This window comes from Schistocerca serialis, chromosome 1 (genome assembly GCF_023864345.2).
Source record: "Schistocerca serialis cubense isolate TAMUIC-IGC-003099 chromosome 1, iqSchSeri2.2, whole genome shotgun sequence".
NCBI lineage: Eukaryota > Metazoa > Arthropoda > Insecta > Orthoptera > Acrididae > Schistocerca > Schistocerca serialis.
The window spans coordinates 138,560,911-138,576,355 of record NC_064638.1 but is presented as its reverse complement, the minus strand read 5'-3'; the positions used below and the strand labels follow the sequence as shown (position 1 = coordinate 138,576,355).

General features: G+C 40.3%; 1 protein-coding gene across 2 annotated transcripts in view; it reads right to left on the bottom strand.

Annotated features, from left to right (window-relative positions):
• Positions 1 to 15,445, bottom strand: part of LOC126464286 (tRNA (uracil-5-)-methyltransferase homolog A-like) — an 87,312-nt gene that overhangs the window by 20,721 nt on the left and 51,146 nt on the right. For both annotated transcript variants that reach the window (XM_050096223.1, XM_050096224.1), the window contains exon 6: positions 7,937 to 8,064. In XM_050096223.1, the coding sequence (XP_049952180.1) occupies positions 7,937 to 8,064 (128 nt within the window). The remainder of the gene's footprint in view (positions 1 to 7,936; positions 8,065 to 15,445) is intronic.

Below are 15,445 nucleotides of genomic sequence, written 5' to 3'. Positions count from 1 at the left end.
ACCTTTTGCATAATTTAATACAGCCTTTTTCCAAAAAACTATATTTTTGAATATATAAATAAAAAATTGCAAAAAAATGTTGTGAATTTTCATTACAATTGAAAAAAAAATCATCTTTAATAACTGAACTAAAATTTTGTAAAATCCCTATGTTAAGTTGTAGCCCATATTCCAATAAATAAACTGTAAAAAGTTCAACTTCCTACCTCAAATACTTTGTGAGGAAAGATGCAATTTATAAGCGTTATTTTAACATTGCAAGTATAGGGCGTTCCGGAGCCCCTTAAGAGACTATAAAGTCATAAAAATGAAACAAATGAGGGCAAAACTTTATGTTTGGCAGAGCTGACTGTGTGCCATGGGGACACTGGTGCAATGGGGACACTGTGGTGCACGCAGCCACCTTTAAATTCCTCTTATTTTGGCACTTTCTGTGGTCTATTTTCCTGGAAGTAAACTTTTTCTCACTCAGAAAACTACAGACGATTTTTTAAGACATAAATGTAAGAAATTGATTTTTTGACAATTATTCACGTGCAAATCCCTGCAAAGGTGATCTAAAGGAAGTAGTAGCAGCAATAGCCCAGACCCATGTGGAGATTTTACAGTGTCTTGACCAGTCCTGGGTTAATATGGCTGTAAAAGCACACAAGACAAAATCCTGTGATTCCTGGAGCCAAAGGGGGAATATTTTTCAAGTTACAGTCAGGTTACAGATGGAGAGTATAGAAAGGAACTATAGCAGAACAAGACCACAATATATGTAATAGTTTCCAGAAAAAAAATTAATTTGTTTCAATAGAACATTAGGGTGTTTAAAAATGAGACAGATGAACTTCTTGTATGCCTAGAAGATGTGAACAATTTTGAAGTGATAGTTGTTCTGTGCCCCTGAAGACCACATAACCAAACGCATAGAGAAGTTAAATATCAAGTATTGTAGACTAGCATCATTTTCATATAGAGTTAAAATGGAAAAAGGAAGAGTTACAACATATGTAAAAAAAATTAACAGCAAGCCAAAAATACTGAAACAAATAGTTTTTGTTTTGATCAAAACCTAGAAGAATGTGGTTGTTAAGTTGTTGCTGCAGAATATATGTCTGATAATTGTAATAATCTACAGAACCTCTATAAGAAACTTTCAGCCATCTATGACAAATCGAGATACATTATTGAGCTATCTTTCAGACAAGAGGAAACATTTAGTGGTCTGTGGCGATTTCAACGTATATTTTTTAAAAGATACAGATGGGAAAAATGAACTAGAATCTTCATCATTGGGTTGCAATTTAATTTCAACGGTCAATTTTCCAACCTGGGTGTAGCAAGATAGTAGGACACTGACAACATAGACAGGGCTCAGGTTGAAAAAATTACATGTACCCCACTGTTAATGGACTATCCAAGTGTGACGCACACTTAATTGAAACAAACAATAAGGCATCTTACCACCCAAAGGCAGGTTCATACAAAGCAATGAGGCTTATTAAAGAGAACAGGATACGATATTTTAAAAGTAAGTTAAAGGAGGTGGGGGTATATGTAAAAAGAGATGCTAATGTGAAATTCCATTGGTTCCATAGCAAATTTGTGTCAATATTTGTAAGTTGCTTTCCTAAAAAGTTACCCGGGTTATATGTAAAAAGAGATGCTAATGTGAAATTCCATTGGTTCCATAGCAAATTTGTGTCAATATTTGTAAGTTGCTTTCCTAAAAAGTTACCCAAACACACACACACACACACACACACACACACACACACACACGTTAGCTGTGGACAACTGAGGGAATTAAAATCTCACGCAGTTGGTAGATGGAAATTTATATGAAGGTCAGAATACATCAAGATATGACATTACATGCATACTACAAAAAATACTGTGATATTTTACGGAAAATCGATAAAATGTCAAGAAGTATGTGTGTCCTGACAGTAACAAATAATGTGGATAGTAAGATTAAAACTTTATGGGATACTGTAAATGGAAGACAGGAGAGCCATTCAGTATACAAGACACAGCAACAACTAAACTAAATGACAATGTTGTGACTGATAATTCACAAGTTGTGAGTAATTTTAAGAATCACTTTCTAATTGTAATGGCCAAAGCAGTTTAAATGATTTAGTTGAAAGGGTGAGAGAATATATTTAACAATGTCATTCTACAAAACTTTAAGTGCACCAACATCCATCACTGAAATTAATATATGAGGGCTATTCAGAAAGTAGGAAACGTTTTGGCATTTAAAAAAAATAAGTACAAGAAATACATTTTATTATATACGTCTGAAGAGCGACTGACATACTACTTTTCCACATAGTCAGCTAACACATTGAGGTATTTATCATAGTAGTGGACAAGCTTTGAAAGAACTTCATAGTAAAATTCTGTCACCTGAGACTTCAGCCAGTGAGTCACGCCCGCCAGGAGTTCCGTTTTGTCATGAAAGCAAAGCGTTGCAAGCCAGTTCTTTATCTTAGGAAACAAGTGGAAGTTGCTTGGTGCAAGATCAGGGCTGTAGGGTAGATGAGGGAAAATTTCCCATTTTAATGAATTAAGGAGTTCTTTAGAGTGGTTTTCCAAGTGAGATCGGGCATTGTCGTGCAAAAACAAAATTTTGGACATCAGCTTTCTTCGGTATTTGTTTTGAACTGCTCTTCTAAGGCTCCATTATTGTGAAGTGACAGTTTTCACAAATTGTTTCATCAACTTTAGCAACAAGATCGTCAGTCACAATGCTCGGGCATCCACTCTTCTCTTCATCATGAATGTCAGTACGGCCATTTTTAAACCGAATGCACCATTTCCAGACGGAACATTCACTCATTACATTGTTTCCGTACACTTCGCACAGTTCATGATAAATTTCTATAGGTTTTAGGTTCTTTGTCAACAAAAACCATATCACAGACTGCATCTCACAACTGGCAGGATTTTCAGTTGCAGCACACATTTCAAATTCGATTATCAAAGAACCAGACATGCAGAGACATTCCCATTGCCATGGATGGATGCTGACTGAGCTGCCGAGCACACACATACCAAAATATACGCGATCGGCGCTCACCTAGCGGCATCAAACGGAAACATTCCTACTTTGTGAATAGCTCTTATAATAATACAAATTTTAAAAAATGAAAGCTAATGTGGTCTTGATGGAATTTCAAACATAATTCTGAAATGTTGTTCCAACTTAATAAGTAACACCTTTAACGATATATGGAATGCATCACTAGCACTGGGAATGCAACTGTTAAATCGCTTCATTGGGAAGGTGACAAGAAAGACTTAAACAATTATCATACAATTTCCTTGCTGACATCTTGCAAACATAGCTGGTGAGAGAAATGGGGCAGCAGCTAGGAGGAAGGTGTTTGTCCTTACCAGGCTTAGGTGTGGGTATGAGTGGCTTCACACCAGCACCTGGGAAATGTGCCCTCTGCCCAGATGTGGTTGTACGTATGAAGCAGAAAGTGCTTGCCTGCAAGACAAAGGTGCTGCAACATCTGAATGTGAACAATGTCCGGCCCTGGGGCGGAGGACTAAGATGAAGTGAGAGAGTGAGCTAGCTCCTTCATAGCACCCACGATTCTGAGAAGAAAATGGTATCACCCGAGTCTCCTCAACTCGTTACCAATGGAAGGAGGCAGGGTGATAGTGGGTGGAGCTTGAAATCTCCACAAAACAGCAGCCCAGGGTGTTGGAGAGGATCCACTAAGATATCACCTGCTATGATTAGGCTGGAAATTTGGGAATGGACCTTAGTCCCAGAGAACTGTCAGAGGTTGGCCCACACAACAAAACAGGGTGTGGAACTGTTAAAAGAAGTAGTAAAAATGAAATCCAGCTACCTTTTTTGCATTCCTGAAGAATGCAATGACACTGTGCATGCAACTGTTTGTAACAAATGCAGTTTGCCACTGTAAGGTGACAGTTAAAAATGCAGAGAGCATATGTCTGCACGCGAATTGCATTGTGCCATGCCTCACTCCACCGAGGGACCACAACACGGTGCGGTAAACATGAAGTGTGAGGAATGGAATGTTGTACGGCAGTAAGGATGATGTTTGTAAGATATTCTACCTGGTCATCACAACTGGGGAAATGTTGTTCATCGAAGGTCACTAAAGAGGAGCAAAGCCTCCACTCGGCCTTAGAAAGCTGCCATTTGGGTGTGCACATAGGTGGGCTAGGAGTCAGCAAACAGATGGCACACAGAAATGGTTGCGCGAGTACGTGTCAGAGAGAATGGACCACTTGAGATGACGGGCAAGCTGGGCAGTGCAGCAGGAGAGGTCCAAATGGGAATAGGTGTGAGTGGAGTCTGAAAGGAGCGTGGGTGCTCTTGTGTTAAGGCAGATGAGGTTAAGTTGACAGAGGAGGTCAGCCAACAGGGCATCTCTCTGACAGGTTCTGGGCAAACCCCAAGAGGGATGGTGCACATTAAAGTCACCAAGCAGCAGAAGGGGATAATGGAGTTGCCCAATAAGCTGCAGGAAGTCTGCCCTGGTGATACTGAATGCCGGATGGATGTAAACAGTACAAAGGGAAAAGGTGAAGTGAGAAAGGAAAACGCAGACTGCAACAGTTTGAAGTCGTGTAGTCAGGAGATGGTTTGGCTATAAACATCTACCCAGACAAGCAGCATGACTCTCCCATAAGATGTAATGCCATCCTCAGGGGAAAGGTCATAGTGGACCAGAAAGAAATGTGAGAGGTCAAAGCAATTGTGTAGATAAAACTTTGATTCCTGGAAGCAGAGAATAAGTGGACGCTGTGATTTCAAGAGCAGCCATAATTCCTCTTTGTTTGATCTAAGGCCGTGAGTGTTCCATTGGAGGAGAGTCTTGAGAAGGAAATGGGAGGAGGGAAGAAATTAAGGGGTGTCACCTCGGCTGCTGCTGAGTGCTAAGGCTCATAGCTAGAGGGCACAGAGGCTGGAGGATCACCCTCCATGAGATCTACTGAGATGTTGGCATTCTCCCTCGGTTGGTCTGTGGAGTGCAGGGCAGACAAATGGTTCGTGGTGCACACTGGCGACACGGAGATCAGCTGGGTGAATATGTCACGCAGCAACATTGTTGAAGAGGATCTGTGAGTTGCCGAAGAAGAAGACCATTTGCCTTTGATTTCTTGGAGCCTTTCCAGTTGTCAGAGGGAGACGCAGATGTTTTATGGCTGGAGGGACATAAAAAAGCTTTGCGGGAGTATTCCTTCTACCTTTCCCAGCTTGCTGGTTGTGTAGCAGGTAACTTCGTCCCATGAGGCAAAAGTTTGGTAGCTTGTTGCACAGCTGGAGGAGGAGATGGGGATGCTATTGAGACACTGTATGATTTTAAAACTGTGGTGCTGAATTTGAGGTTGCATGTCTGCATGGCCATGTCCTTCGTGGAGTGAAAAGCAGTACTGTAAGTGCTGGATGGTAGAACGCAGGGTTTCCAACTAGCCAACAACTTGCGAGCAACAGGGTAAGGCACTTTTGCCTGCACCCAGATCTCCCGGTCAGCCCACTCATCGAGATACACTGGACAATATCGGAAGGAGGCTGCATGGTCGCCACTGCAGTTGATAAAGCAGGGAGAAGTAGGTGGACAATCGCCGTCGTGAGCATCCCTACCACAGGTTACACATTTGACCGGGTGTTGACAAGACATTTGAGTGGGGTATAATGATGACATTGGTAGCAGCCCATTGGGTTTCTAATGTACAGTCAGATTGTGATAACTTCATAGCGTGATGGAAGCATTACTCAATCAAAAGTGAGAAAAAGAGTGCATGTAGGCACTGAGGATGCATCTACCTTTTTTATCACCCGATGGACTGCAATGACACCCTGATCAGAAAGGTACATTTGAATTTCTGCCGTGGTCGGACCATTGAGCAGCCTAGTCTAAACAACACCATGGGAAGAATTCATTGTTTGATGGGCTTTGACACAAAGAGGATAGCTGTGGAGGAGCAAAGCTGCAAGCAGTTATTGTGTTTGACAATCAGTAGTAGTCTCCAAAAGCAAAGTGACATTGTGTAAACAAGAGCAGAATTTCACAGGGCCGGCAACTGCATCAACACCTTCCTGAATAATAAACAGATTTACCGTAGCAAAGGAATGATTGTCTTCAGTATGTGAAACCACAAGGAACCATGGCGTAGCTGGAAGGGTCTTTGAATTGTGAGCGTCATTCCATTTACGCTTGGCAGACATTGACTGTGAAGAAGGAGATTGGCTCATTGTGAGAAAATCCCTCATGACTGCCAGCATCTCCAATGGCACACTCCTTCCAACTAGGAGCCTCTCCTCAGAGAGTGACGCATCCACTTAGGTCATTGCTCACACCTCCTGAACACCTGAAAGAGGGACCAATTGGCAATTTGGGAAGGTAGCAGCTCAGGCAATTATCCCTCCCTAGGCCTGGCCTGTACCAAGGGATACGTGCAAACCCTATCTGTCAAACCAGGGATGGGAATTACAGATTACCCAGTATATTCGCTACTGAAATTCATCACAAATAATCCGTCACAATTTAAGAATAGCAGTAAGCTCCATGCCTACAACACAGGAGGGAAAAATGACCTTTATTGTTCACTATTAGTGCTGTTACATGTCAGATGCATGGACCAGCCTTCAGGAGCACACAGGGAGGAAGAAGAAAGAGAGGAACCTTAAACGCCAAAGCGGAGGGAGGATAGGAGAAGTAGAATGAAGAAAGTAAAAAGGAATGAAAAACAGTGGAGAGACTTCCAATGTCTGCTACTGAAAATGCAGAACACATTCCCAAAAACATCCCAGACACATCAAAGACTGGGGGCCCGTGGTAGCCAAGCAGGAACCCACCAAAGAATAGCGAGCTCCCTGGGTTGATCATGTAGGTAGTTCTTCAAGGAGTTAGGCATTTTTAGTGCATCATCACAATACCTACATTCGATACTGAAATTAATCACAAATAATCCATCACAATTTAAAAAGAACAGTAAGCTCCATGCCTACAACACAGGAGGGAAAAATGACCTTTATTTTTCACTATTAATGCTGTCAGCAGGTCAGAAAGGAGTTCAATATCCAGAAAAAAGTACTTTGATCATTTTCCCCAAAACATAAAATGTCTGACATGTAGCAAATCAAATTTTACATCTAACCTAAAACCGTTTCTCCTGGACAGCACCTTCTATTCCACAGATGAATTTATATTTAAACACTGATAGAATTTATAAAGAAAAAGGAAACTGTTTTTGAGTGTAGTTGCATGAGTAGAACTAAAATATATTGTGTTCATTAATGTTAATGCTAATCAAATAAACCTATCCTATAAACTGATTCATTGCGCATCATTTCAAAAAATGAATTATTCAAATGATCAAAGGAACACGTAACTAACCAACTAACTCTATTTTTTTATCAGACATGGCATAAACGGGAGACACAAACAACATGGTCAGATTATGTACTGTTGTTTTTTAAAATGTGTGCCCATTCCCTTTTCCACCTGCAGTAGACAGTTTACAATATAAATGGGTATTGCACACTTGACTAGAAGAAATTCTTATTCTGCGCTGCCATCAGAATATCAGCACCCCATCTTTCGCTAGAAAACAGAGCAAATCAGACTTGACAGAGGAATAATTTTCCATCATTCAAGAACACAAAAAACTTGAAATTTTCTAAAAGAGTTTCCTAATTTCATGAAAACCAAAATCATAACACCAAATGACATCTTACCAAGCAAAGTGAAGGGCAAGTTAAGAAATAACATTTTTTTTTTTGGTAATGGAGCAATTACAGTAACCCTCTGGTGTCACGTCAAAAGCTCCAAATGTCAGTCAACAACAACAGATACATAATTTTCCTTACAGATGGAAGTATTCGCATACCACAGAGCAAACAAATTCTGCAGACTTCAATAAGAGATAGAAAATAATTTAAAAATACATTTACCTTTGCAGCAAGCTTCATGCGCTGAGGGATATGTACTAAACTATCAACTGGTCCTACAGCAGTGCTACCCTGAGCATAACTGCTCACTCGGAAGCCAACAGTTCCTTCACCTGTTACAGGGTTTCTGCCTGTTGAAGATGAACAAATCACATTAGCATATTGTCATTGCAGTTATACTGTATTTATGAGGATAATCCCAAAAGTAAGGCCTCCTATTTTTTTATAAGTACAGAGCTCTGTTTGTATGGCAGCTGGTCACACTGTTATGAAGAGTGCTTCACACGCTGTGTGTAAACATGCACATGCTGCACTGAGGCGCTCTGTCTCGGCTTGGCAGCCATTGAGAATGGAGCTTCCGTTGGATGTTGCCGCCAAGTGTGAAATGCACGCAGTTATTTGGTTTTTGAACGCAAAGCACACTGCGCCGACTGAAATCCATCGCCAATTGATGGAAGTGTATGGTGAGTCGTGCATGGATGTCAAAAATGTTTGTAAGTGGTGTAGAGAGTTTGCAGCTGGTTGGACCGAAACTCATGATGAACGAAGGAGCGGAAGACCGTTAACTTCTGAGGAGACGGTGTTGAGCAAAGCATGCGTGAAGATCAGTGGATCACCTTGGATGATCTCTGCACGTTGGTTCCTGAGGTTTCGCAAAGCACCACTCACAGATTTTTAACGGAAACATTGAGCTACCAGAAGATGTGCGCACGATGGGTGCCACGCATCCTGACTGAGGACCACATGTGGCAACGAGTTGACACTTCCTGCACATTTCTTCACCACCTTGCAGCCGAACAGGACAACTTTCTGGACTCAATTGTCATGGGTGATGAAACCTGGGCATACCACTTTACACCTGAGACCAAGCAATGTCAGTGGCAGCATCCTTCTTCACCAAAGCCGCAGAGCTGGCAGTGAGCTAGTATGACATGGGCATACAAAAACTGCCACAGCGTCTACAAAAATGCATCGACAGAAATGATGATTATTTCGAAAAATAGCTAATTTTTCAAGCTGTAAACTAATGTAAACCATTGTAGAAATAAATAGGAGACCTTTCTTTTGGGATTACCCTCGTACTTTCTCACTTTTTAAACTTTTGTGCTATTAGACAATAAATTTCATTAAATTGTATTACATACTGCACATAACTTCTTCCAATTTCAACTTGTGTAAGGATATTCATACCACTAAATATTGTTTACCAGAAATCAGTAAGAACTTTAGATAAACAATACTAACACGGCACAACACAACAACTATAACAAAACAAGACTACAAGCTGTCTGCCTAGAAATTATCATGTACCATCAAAACAAATAATGACAGCAATGAACAAAACACAGAGAGAAAAATGACGGAGTGTGATAAACAGCAGAAAGAACTACAATGGAGACTAACTGCATAGTAAAGAACACTCCAAATAGAAACTATGGGCACATTGTTGTTGTCTTCAATCTGGAGACTGGTTAAATATACCTATCCATGCTACTCTATCCTTGAAAGCCTCTTCACCTACAGATAACTCCTACAGCCTATGTCCAACTGAACCTCCCTACTGTATTCATCTCTTGCTCTCCGTTGACAATTTTTAATTTAAAACCCCACCCACTCACCTACACAAACTTTCCTCTATTACCAAATTGGTGATTCCTTAGTGTCTCACAATGTCTTTATCAACTGATGCCTTCTTTAAATGAAGTTGTGTCATATATTTCTTTTTCCCCCTGATTTGATTTAGTATTTTCTCATTAGCACTCAGTCTACCAATATTATCTACAGCATTCTTTTGTAACACAAGCTACAACTAACTTCTGTTCAAAACTACTCATCATGCACATTTGATTTTCATAAAAAGCTCAAAACCAGACAAATATCCACATAAATACCTTCAGAAAAGACTTCCCAACACTTAAATTGATGCCAGACGTTAAAAAATTCCTCTTTTTTCATAAAAGCTTCCTTGCTACAGCCTGTTGGCATTTTATACTTCGTAACTTTGGTCATTAAACAATAGAAAATCCAGGATGCTATGTAACAATATTATGAAAAGGAAAGTCGCTACTTCCCATATAGCGGAGATGCTGAGTCACAGATAGGGACAACAAAAAGACTGTCACAAATAAATACAGCTTTCAGCCATTAACACCTTCGTCAACAATAGACGTAGACACACACACACACACACACACACACACACACACACACACACACACACACACACACACACACACACGACCGCAGTCTCAGGCAACTGAAACCACACTGTGAACAGCAGCACCAGTGCGTGATGGTAGTGGCGACTGAGGGTAGGTAAGAAGCGGGTTGCCAAACATGACATCTTTCATTTCAATGACTGCTTTACAGCCTGTACCATATGGATCCTTCCCACCAACACCAGATTTTCTGTATTGCGCAGGTGGGAACTCTCCCTACAATACACCTTACGTTCCCGTAACCCTCCTGGCCTCAACCTTCGTTAGTCACTGTTCTCACTCATCCAACCACTTCCCTGTTCCCATTCCAACACTTCACAGCCACCATTCCACCATCACACTCAGTCTTTTTATTTCTCTCCTTTTCCACTACTTGATCTCCCCCCCCTCCCCTCTGATTCCCCACCTCTCTCCTGTCCTCTGTCTAACCTGCAGCACCCCCACCATACTATCTCTCACCCTTCCCGCCCCAGCCCCCTTCTTACCCCCAGCCACTTGCCCCTCCCATCATGCACTGGTGCTGCTGTTCACAGTGCAGTTTCAGTTACCTCAGACTGCGGTCGTGCGAGTGAGATGAGTTGCATTTGCTTGCACGCGCGTTTGTGTGTGTGTCGGGGGGGGGGGGGGGGGGGGGGTGTTGTTGACAAAGCCAAAAAGCTTTATTTATCTGTGACAGTCTTTTTGTTGTGTCTATCTGCGACTCAGCACCTCTGGTATATGGTGAGTAGCAAGTTTCCTTTACATACTTTACATAATATTGTAACTATGTTCAACATCAGTTATTTTGCTGCCCAAAACGCAAAACTTGCTTATTTCTTTTAGTATCTCATTTCCTAACCTAATTCCTTCCAGAGGGAGATCTATATATAGCGCCACTAGGCATGCGTCTAGGGGCAGCAGCTTGACAGGGTAGCATTTTTTTGCACTGTATTTATCTTAACGTTTTACATTTTGAAATAACTGCACTTACAAATATTGTGAAATAACTTGATAGTTTAAACAAGACACAAGAACAAGAGTCAAGAATATTAGGTTTAAAACATCATTAGTTTATCAGGTGACTGAATGGAAATTCAAATGCCCAATTCCCATCTGGAATCATATTTATGAAACTGTTCAATAATATTTTAAAGTAAGCCATCAGAAAAACAATTGACAATCTGAGCTTTGAAATGTTATTATTCTCAGAATGCTGTCAGCTTCTAAGTTCTGTTCACTGAGAATAGGGAAAGAGGTGACAATGAAATTACATTATTCTGCATTGTTTTTTTTTTTTTTTTTTTTTTTTTTTTTTTTTTTTTTTTTTTTTTTTGTCTTAATGATTTTATTTCACAGTACAGTTCGGTCAAGTAATCTAAGCTAGTCACTTGATCACTCTCGTATTTAAAGTAAAAGACTCTGTACATGTGTGCCACATGGTACGATTTTGAACTGTATATTCTTTATTTAAAAACCTATTTTCTTTTGTATTGGTGGACAATTTTGTAAGTGTCTTTAATATGAACAAGACCTACAAAAACAAATGTGCAAAATTAAACGGAGCGTCATGTCAGAAAGTAGCAGAGGAGAAGCAAGAATGAGAAGCTAGTGTTCTAGAAAAAGGTTTGGAAGAGTAGACAAATTTTTCACAAAAAATGTTGCTTTTCGACTTTGAGTTCTAGTAGTACTAATGATAGGTCTAGAACTACAGCTGTAGTGAAAGAAGTAAATGTGAACAAAACAATACCTAAAATGAAGAAAAACAAATTGTTCCTGAATTCAAGTCTCACAAAAACATAAGTGTCGAATCAGACATTACAAAAGAAATAACCTCATTAGTGATGATTCTGCAGAATGGTGTGTTAATGAATCAACAAATGACATTCTTTTACACTGTGGCATTAACCAAAATTGTAACGGTGATTTTTATACATCATGAAGGTCTGTAGGCAGTAAAACCAGAAAACAAAAATTTATTTAATTGTAAACTTTGTGTAGTGACTTATTATACTCTTGTAGCACCAGTGCTATTCTTTGGGCACCAAATTAATTTTTCAGAGGTATGATTGCTACTATAGGAATTTCAGACTGGAGAAATATTTCTAATATTTTATCTCGTCATGAAAATTTACTTGAACATAAAGATTTTGAGTTATTGGGTTTAACAAGGGAAAAATCACTTGAAATAGTAGACACCAGTTCAAGTCATATGTTGAGTCAAAAAGTACTGGTGCAATGTTTTGAAACGGTGTCTGCAGTAGTCAAGAAGCTAACAAGTCATGGACTTCCCCCCCATATATTACATACGAGGGTCATTCAATAAGTAACTCCCCACAACTTTTTTTAAAAGCAATTAATACACACAGACAAATGTCCTTGTTTGTGGTTCACATTCGCTGTTTGACCTGTGTGCCAGTGAAGATGGAAGAGCAATAGTACAGCACCAAAATGATACCTACATACGACTCATGTTACAAGCACCATGCTGTTATTGAATTCCTGTGTGTAGAAAAAGAAACTGTGGTGAATATCCATAAATGTTTGTATGCAGCGTATGGCAATGGGTAAAGAACGTTACAGCCTCAGGAAATGCAGAAACAGAGTTCCATGATCAGCCACGCTATCACTTTGTTTCATTCTAATTACTCCTGGTATTGTTATAATCCCCCCCCATGAACCATGGACCTTGCTGTTGGTGGGGAGGCTTGCGTGCCTCAGCGATACAGATGGCCGTACCGTAGGTGCAACCAAAACGGAGGGGTATCTGTTGAGAGGCCAGACAAACATGTGGTTTCTGAAGAGGGGCAGCAGCCTTTTCAGTAGTTGCAGGGGCAACAGTCTGGATGATTGACTGATCTGGCCTTGTAACATTAACCAAAACGGCCTTGATGTGCTGGTACTGTGAACGGCTGAAAGCAAGGGGAAATTACAGCCGTAATTTTTCCCAAGGACTGTATGATTAAATGATGATGGCATCCTCTTGGGAAAAATATTCCGGAGGTAAAATAGTCCCCCATTCGGATCTCCGGGCGGGAACTACTCAGGAGGACGTCGTTATCAGGAGAAAGAAAACTGGCATTCTACGGATCGGAGCGTGGAATGTCAGATCCCTAATCGGGCAGGTAGGTTAGAAAATTTAAAAAGGGAAATGGATAGGTTAAAGTTAGATATAGTGGGAATTAGTGAAGTTCGGTGGAAGGAGGAACAAGACTTTTGGTCAGGTGATTACAGGGTTATAAATACAAAATCAAATAGGGGTAATGCAGGAGTAGGTTTAATAATGAATAAAAAATAGGAGTGCGGGTTAGCTACTACAAACAGCATAGTGAACGCATTATTGTGGCCAAGATAGACACAAAGCCCATGCCTACTACAGTAGTACAAGTTTATATGCCAACTAGCTCTGCAGATGATGAAGAAACAGATGAAATGTATGACGAGATAAAAGAAATTATTCAGGTAGTGAAGGGAGATGAAAATTTAATAGTCATGGGTGACTGGAATGCGTCAGTAGGAAAAGATAGAGAAGGAAACATAGTAGGTGAATATGGATTTGGGGGAAGGAATGAAAGAGGAAGCCGCCTGGTAGAATTTTGCACAGAGCATAACTTAATCATAGCTAACACTTGGTTCAAGAATCATAAAAGAAAGTTGTATACCTGGAAGAATCCTGGAGATACTAAAAGGTATCAGATAGATTATATAATGGTAAGACAGAGATTTAGGAACCAGGTTTTAAATTGTAAGACATTTCCTGGGGCAGATGTGGATTCTGACCACAATATATTGGTTATGAACTGCAGATTGAAACTGAAGAAACTGCAAAAAGGTGGGAATTTAAGGAGATGGGACCTGGATAAACTGAAAGAACCAGAGGTTGTAGAGAGTTTCAGGGAGAGCATAAGGGAACAATTGACAGGAATGGGGGAAACAAATACAATAGAAGAAGAATGGGTAGCTCTGAGGGATGAAGTAGTGAAGGCAGCAGACGATCAAGTAGGTAAAAAGATGAGGGCTAATAGAAATCCTTGGGTAACAGAACAAATATTGAATTTAATTGATGAAAGGAGAAAATATAAAAATGCAGTAAATGAAGCAGGCAAAAAGGAATACAAACGTCTCAAAAATGATATCGACAGGAAGTGCAAAATGGCTAAGCTGGGATGGCTAGAGGACAAATGTAAGGATGTAGAGGCGTGTCTCACTAGGGGTAAGATAGATACTGCCTACAGGAAAATTAAAGAGACCTTTGGAGAGAAGAGAACCACTTGTATGAATATCAAGAGCTCAGATGGAAACCCAGTTCTAAGCAAAGAAGGGAAGGCAGAAAGGTGGAAGGAGTATATAGAGGGTATATACAAGGGCGATGTACTTGAGGACAATATTATGGAAATGGAAGAGGATGTAGATGAAGACGAAATGGGAGATAAGATACTGCGTGAAGAGTTTGACAGAGCACTGAAAGACCTGAGTCGAAACAAGGCCCCAGGAGTAGACAACATTCCATTAGAACTACTGATGGCCTCGGGAGAGCCAGTCATGACAAAACTCTACCATCTGGTGAGCACGATGTATGAGACAGGCGAAATACCCTCAGACTTCAAGAAGAATATAATAATTCCAATCCCGAAGAAAGCAGGTGTTGACAGATGTGAAAATTACCGAACTATCAGTTTAATAAGTCACAGCTGCAAAATACTAACACGAATTCTTTACAGACGAATGGAAAAACTAGTAGAAGCCAACCTCGGGGAAGATCAGTTTGGATTCCATAGAAATGTTGGAACACGTGAGGCAATACTGACCTTACGACTTATCTTAGAAGAAAGATTAAGAAAAGGCAAACCTACGTTTCTAGCAGCATTTGTAGACTTAGAGAAAGCTTTTGACAATGTTAACTGGAATACTCTCTTTCAAATTCTGAAGGTGGCAGGGGTAAAATACAGGGAGCGAAAGGCTATTTACAATTTGTACAGAAACCAGATGGCAGTTATAAGAGTCGAGGGGCATGAAAGGGAAGCAGTGGTTGGGAAAGGAGTGAGACAGGGTTGTAGCCTCTCCCCGATGTTATTCAATCTGTATATTGAGCAAGCAGTAAAGGAAACAAAAGAAAAATTCCGAGTAGGTATTAAAATTCATGGAGAAGAAGTAAAAACTTTGAGGTTCGCCGATGACATTGTAATTCTGTCAGAGACAGCAAAGGACTTGGAAGAGCAGTTGAACAGAATGGACAGTGTCTTGAAAGGAGGATATAAGATGAACATCAACAAAAGCAAAACGAGGATAATGGAATGTAGTCAAATTAAGTCGGGTG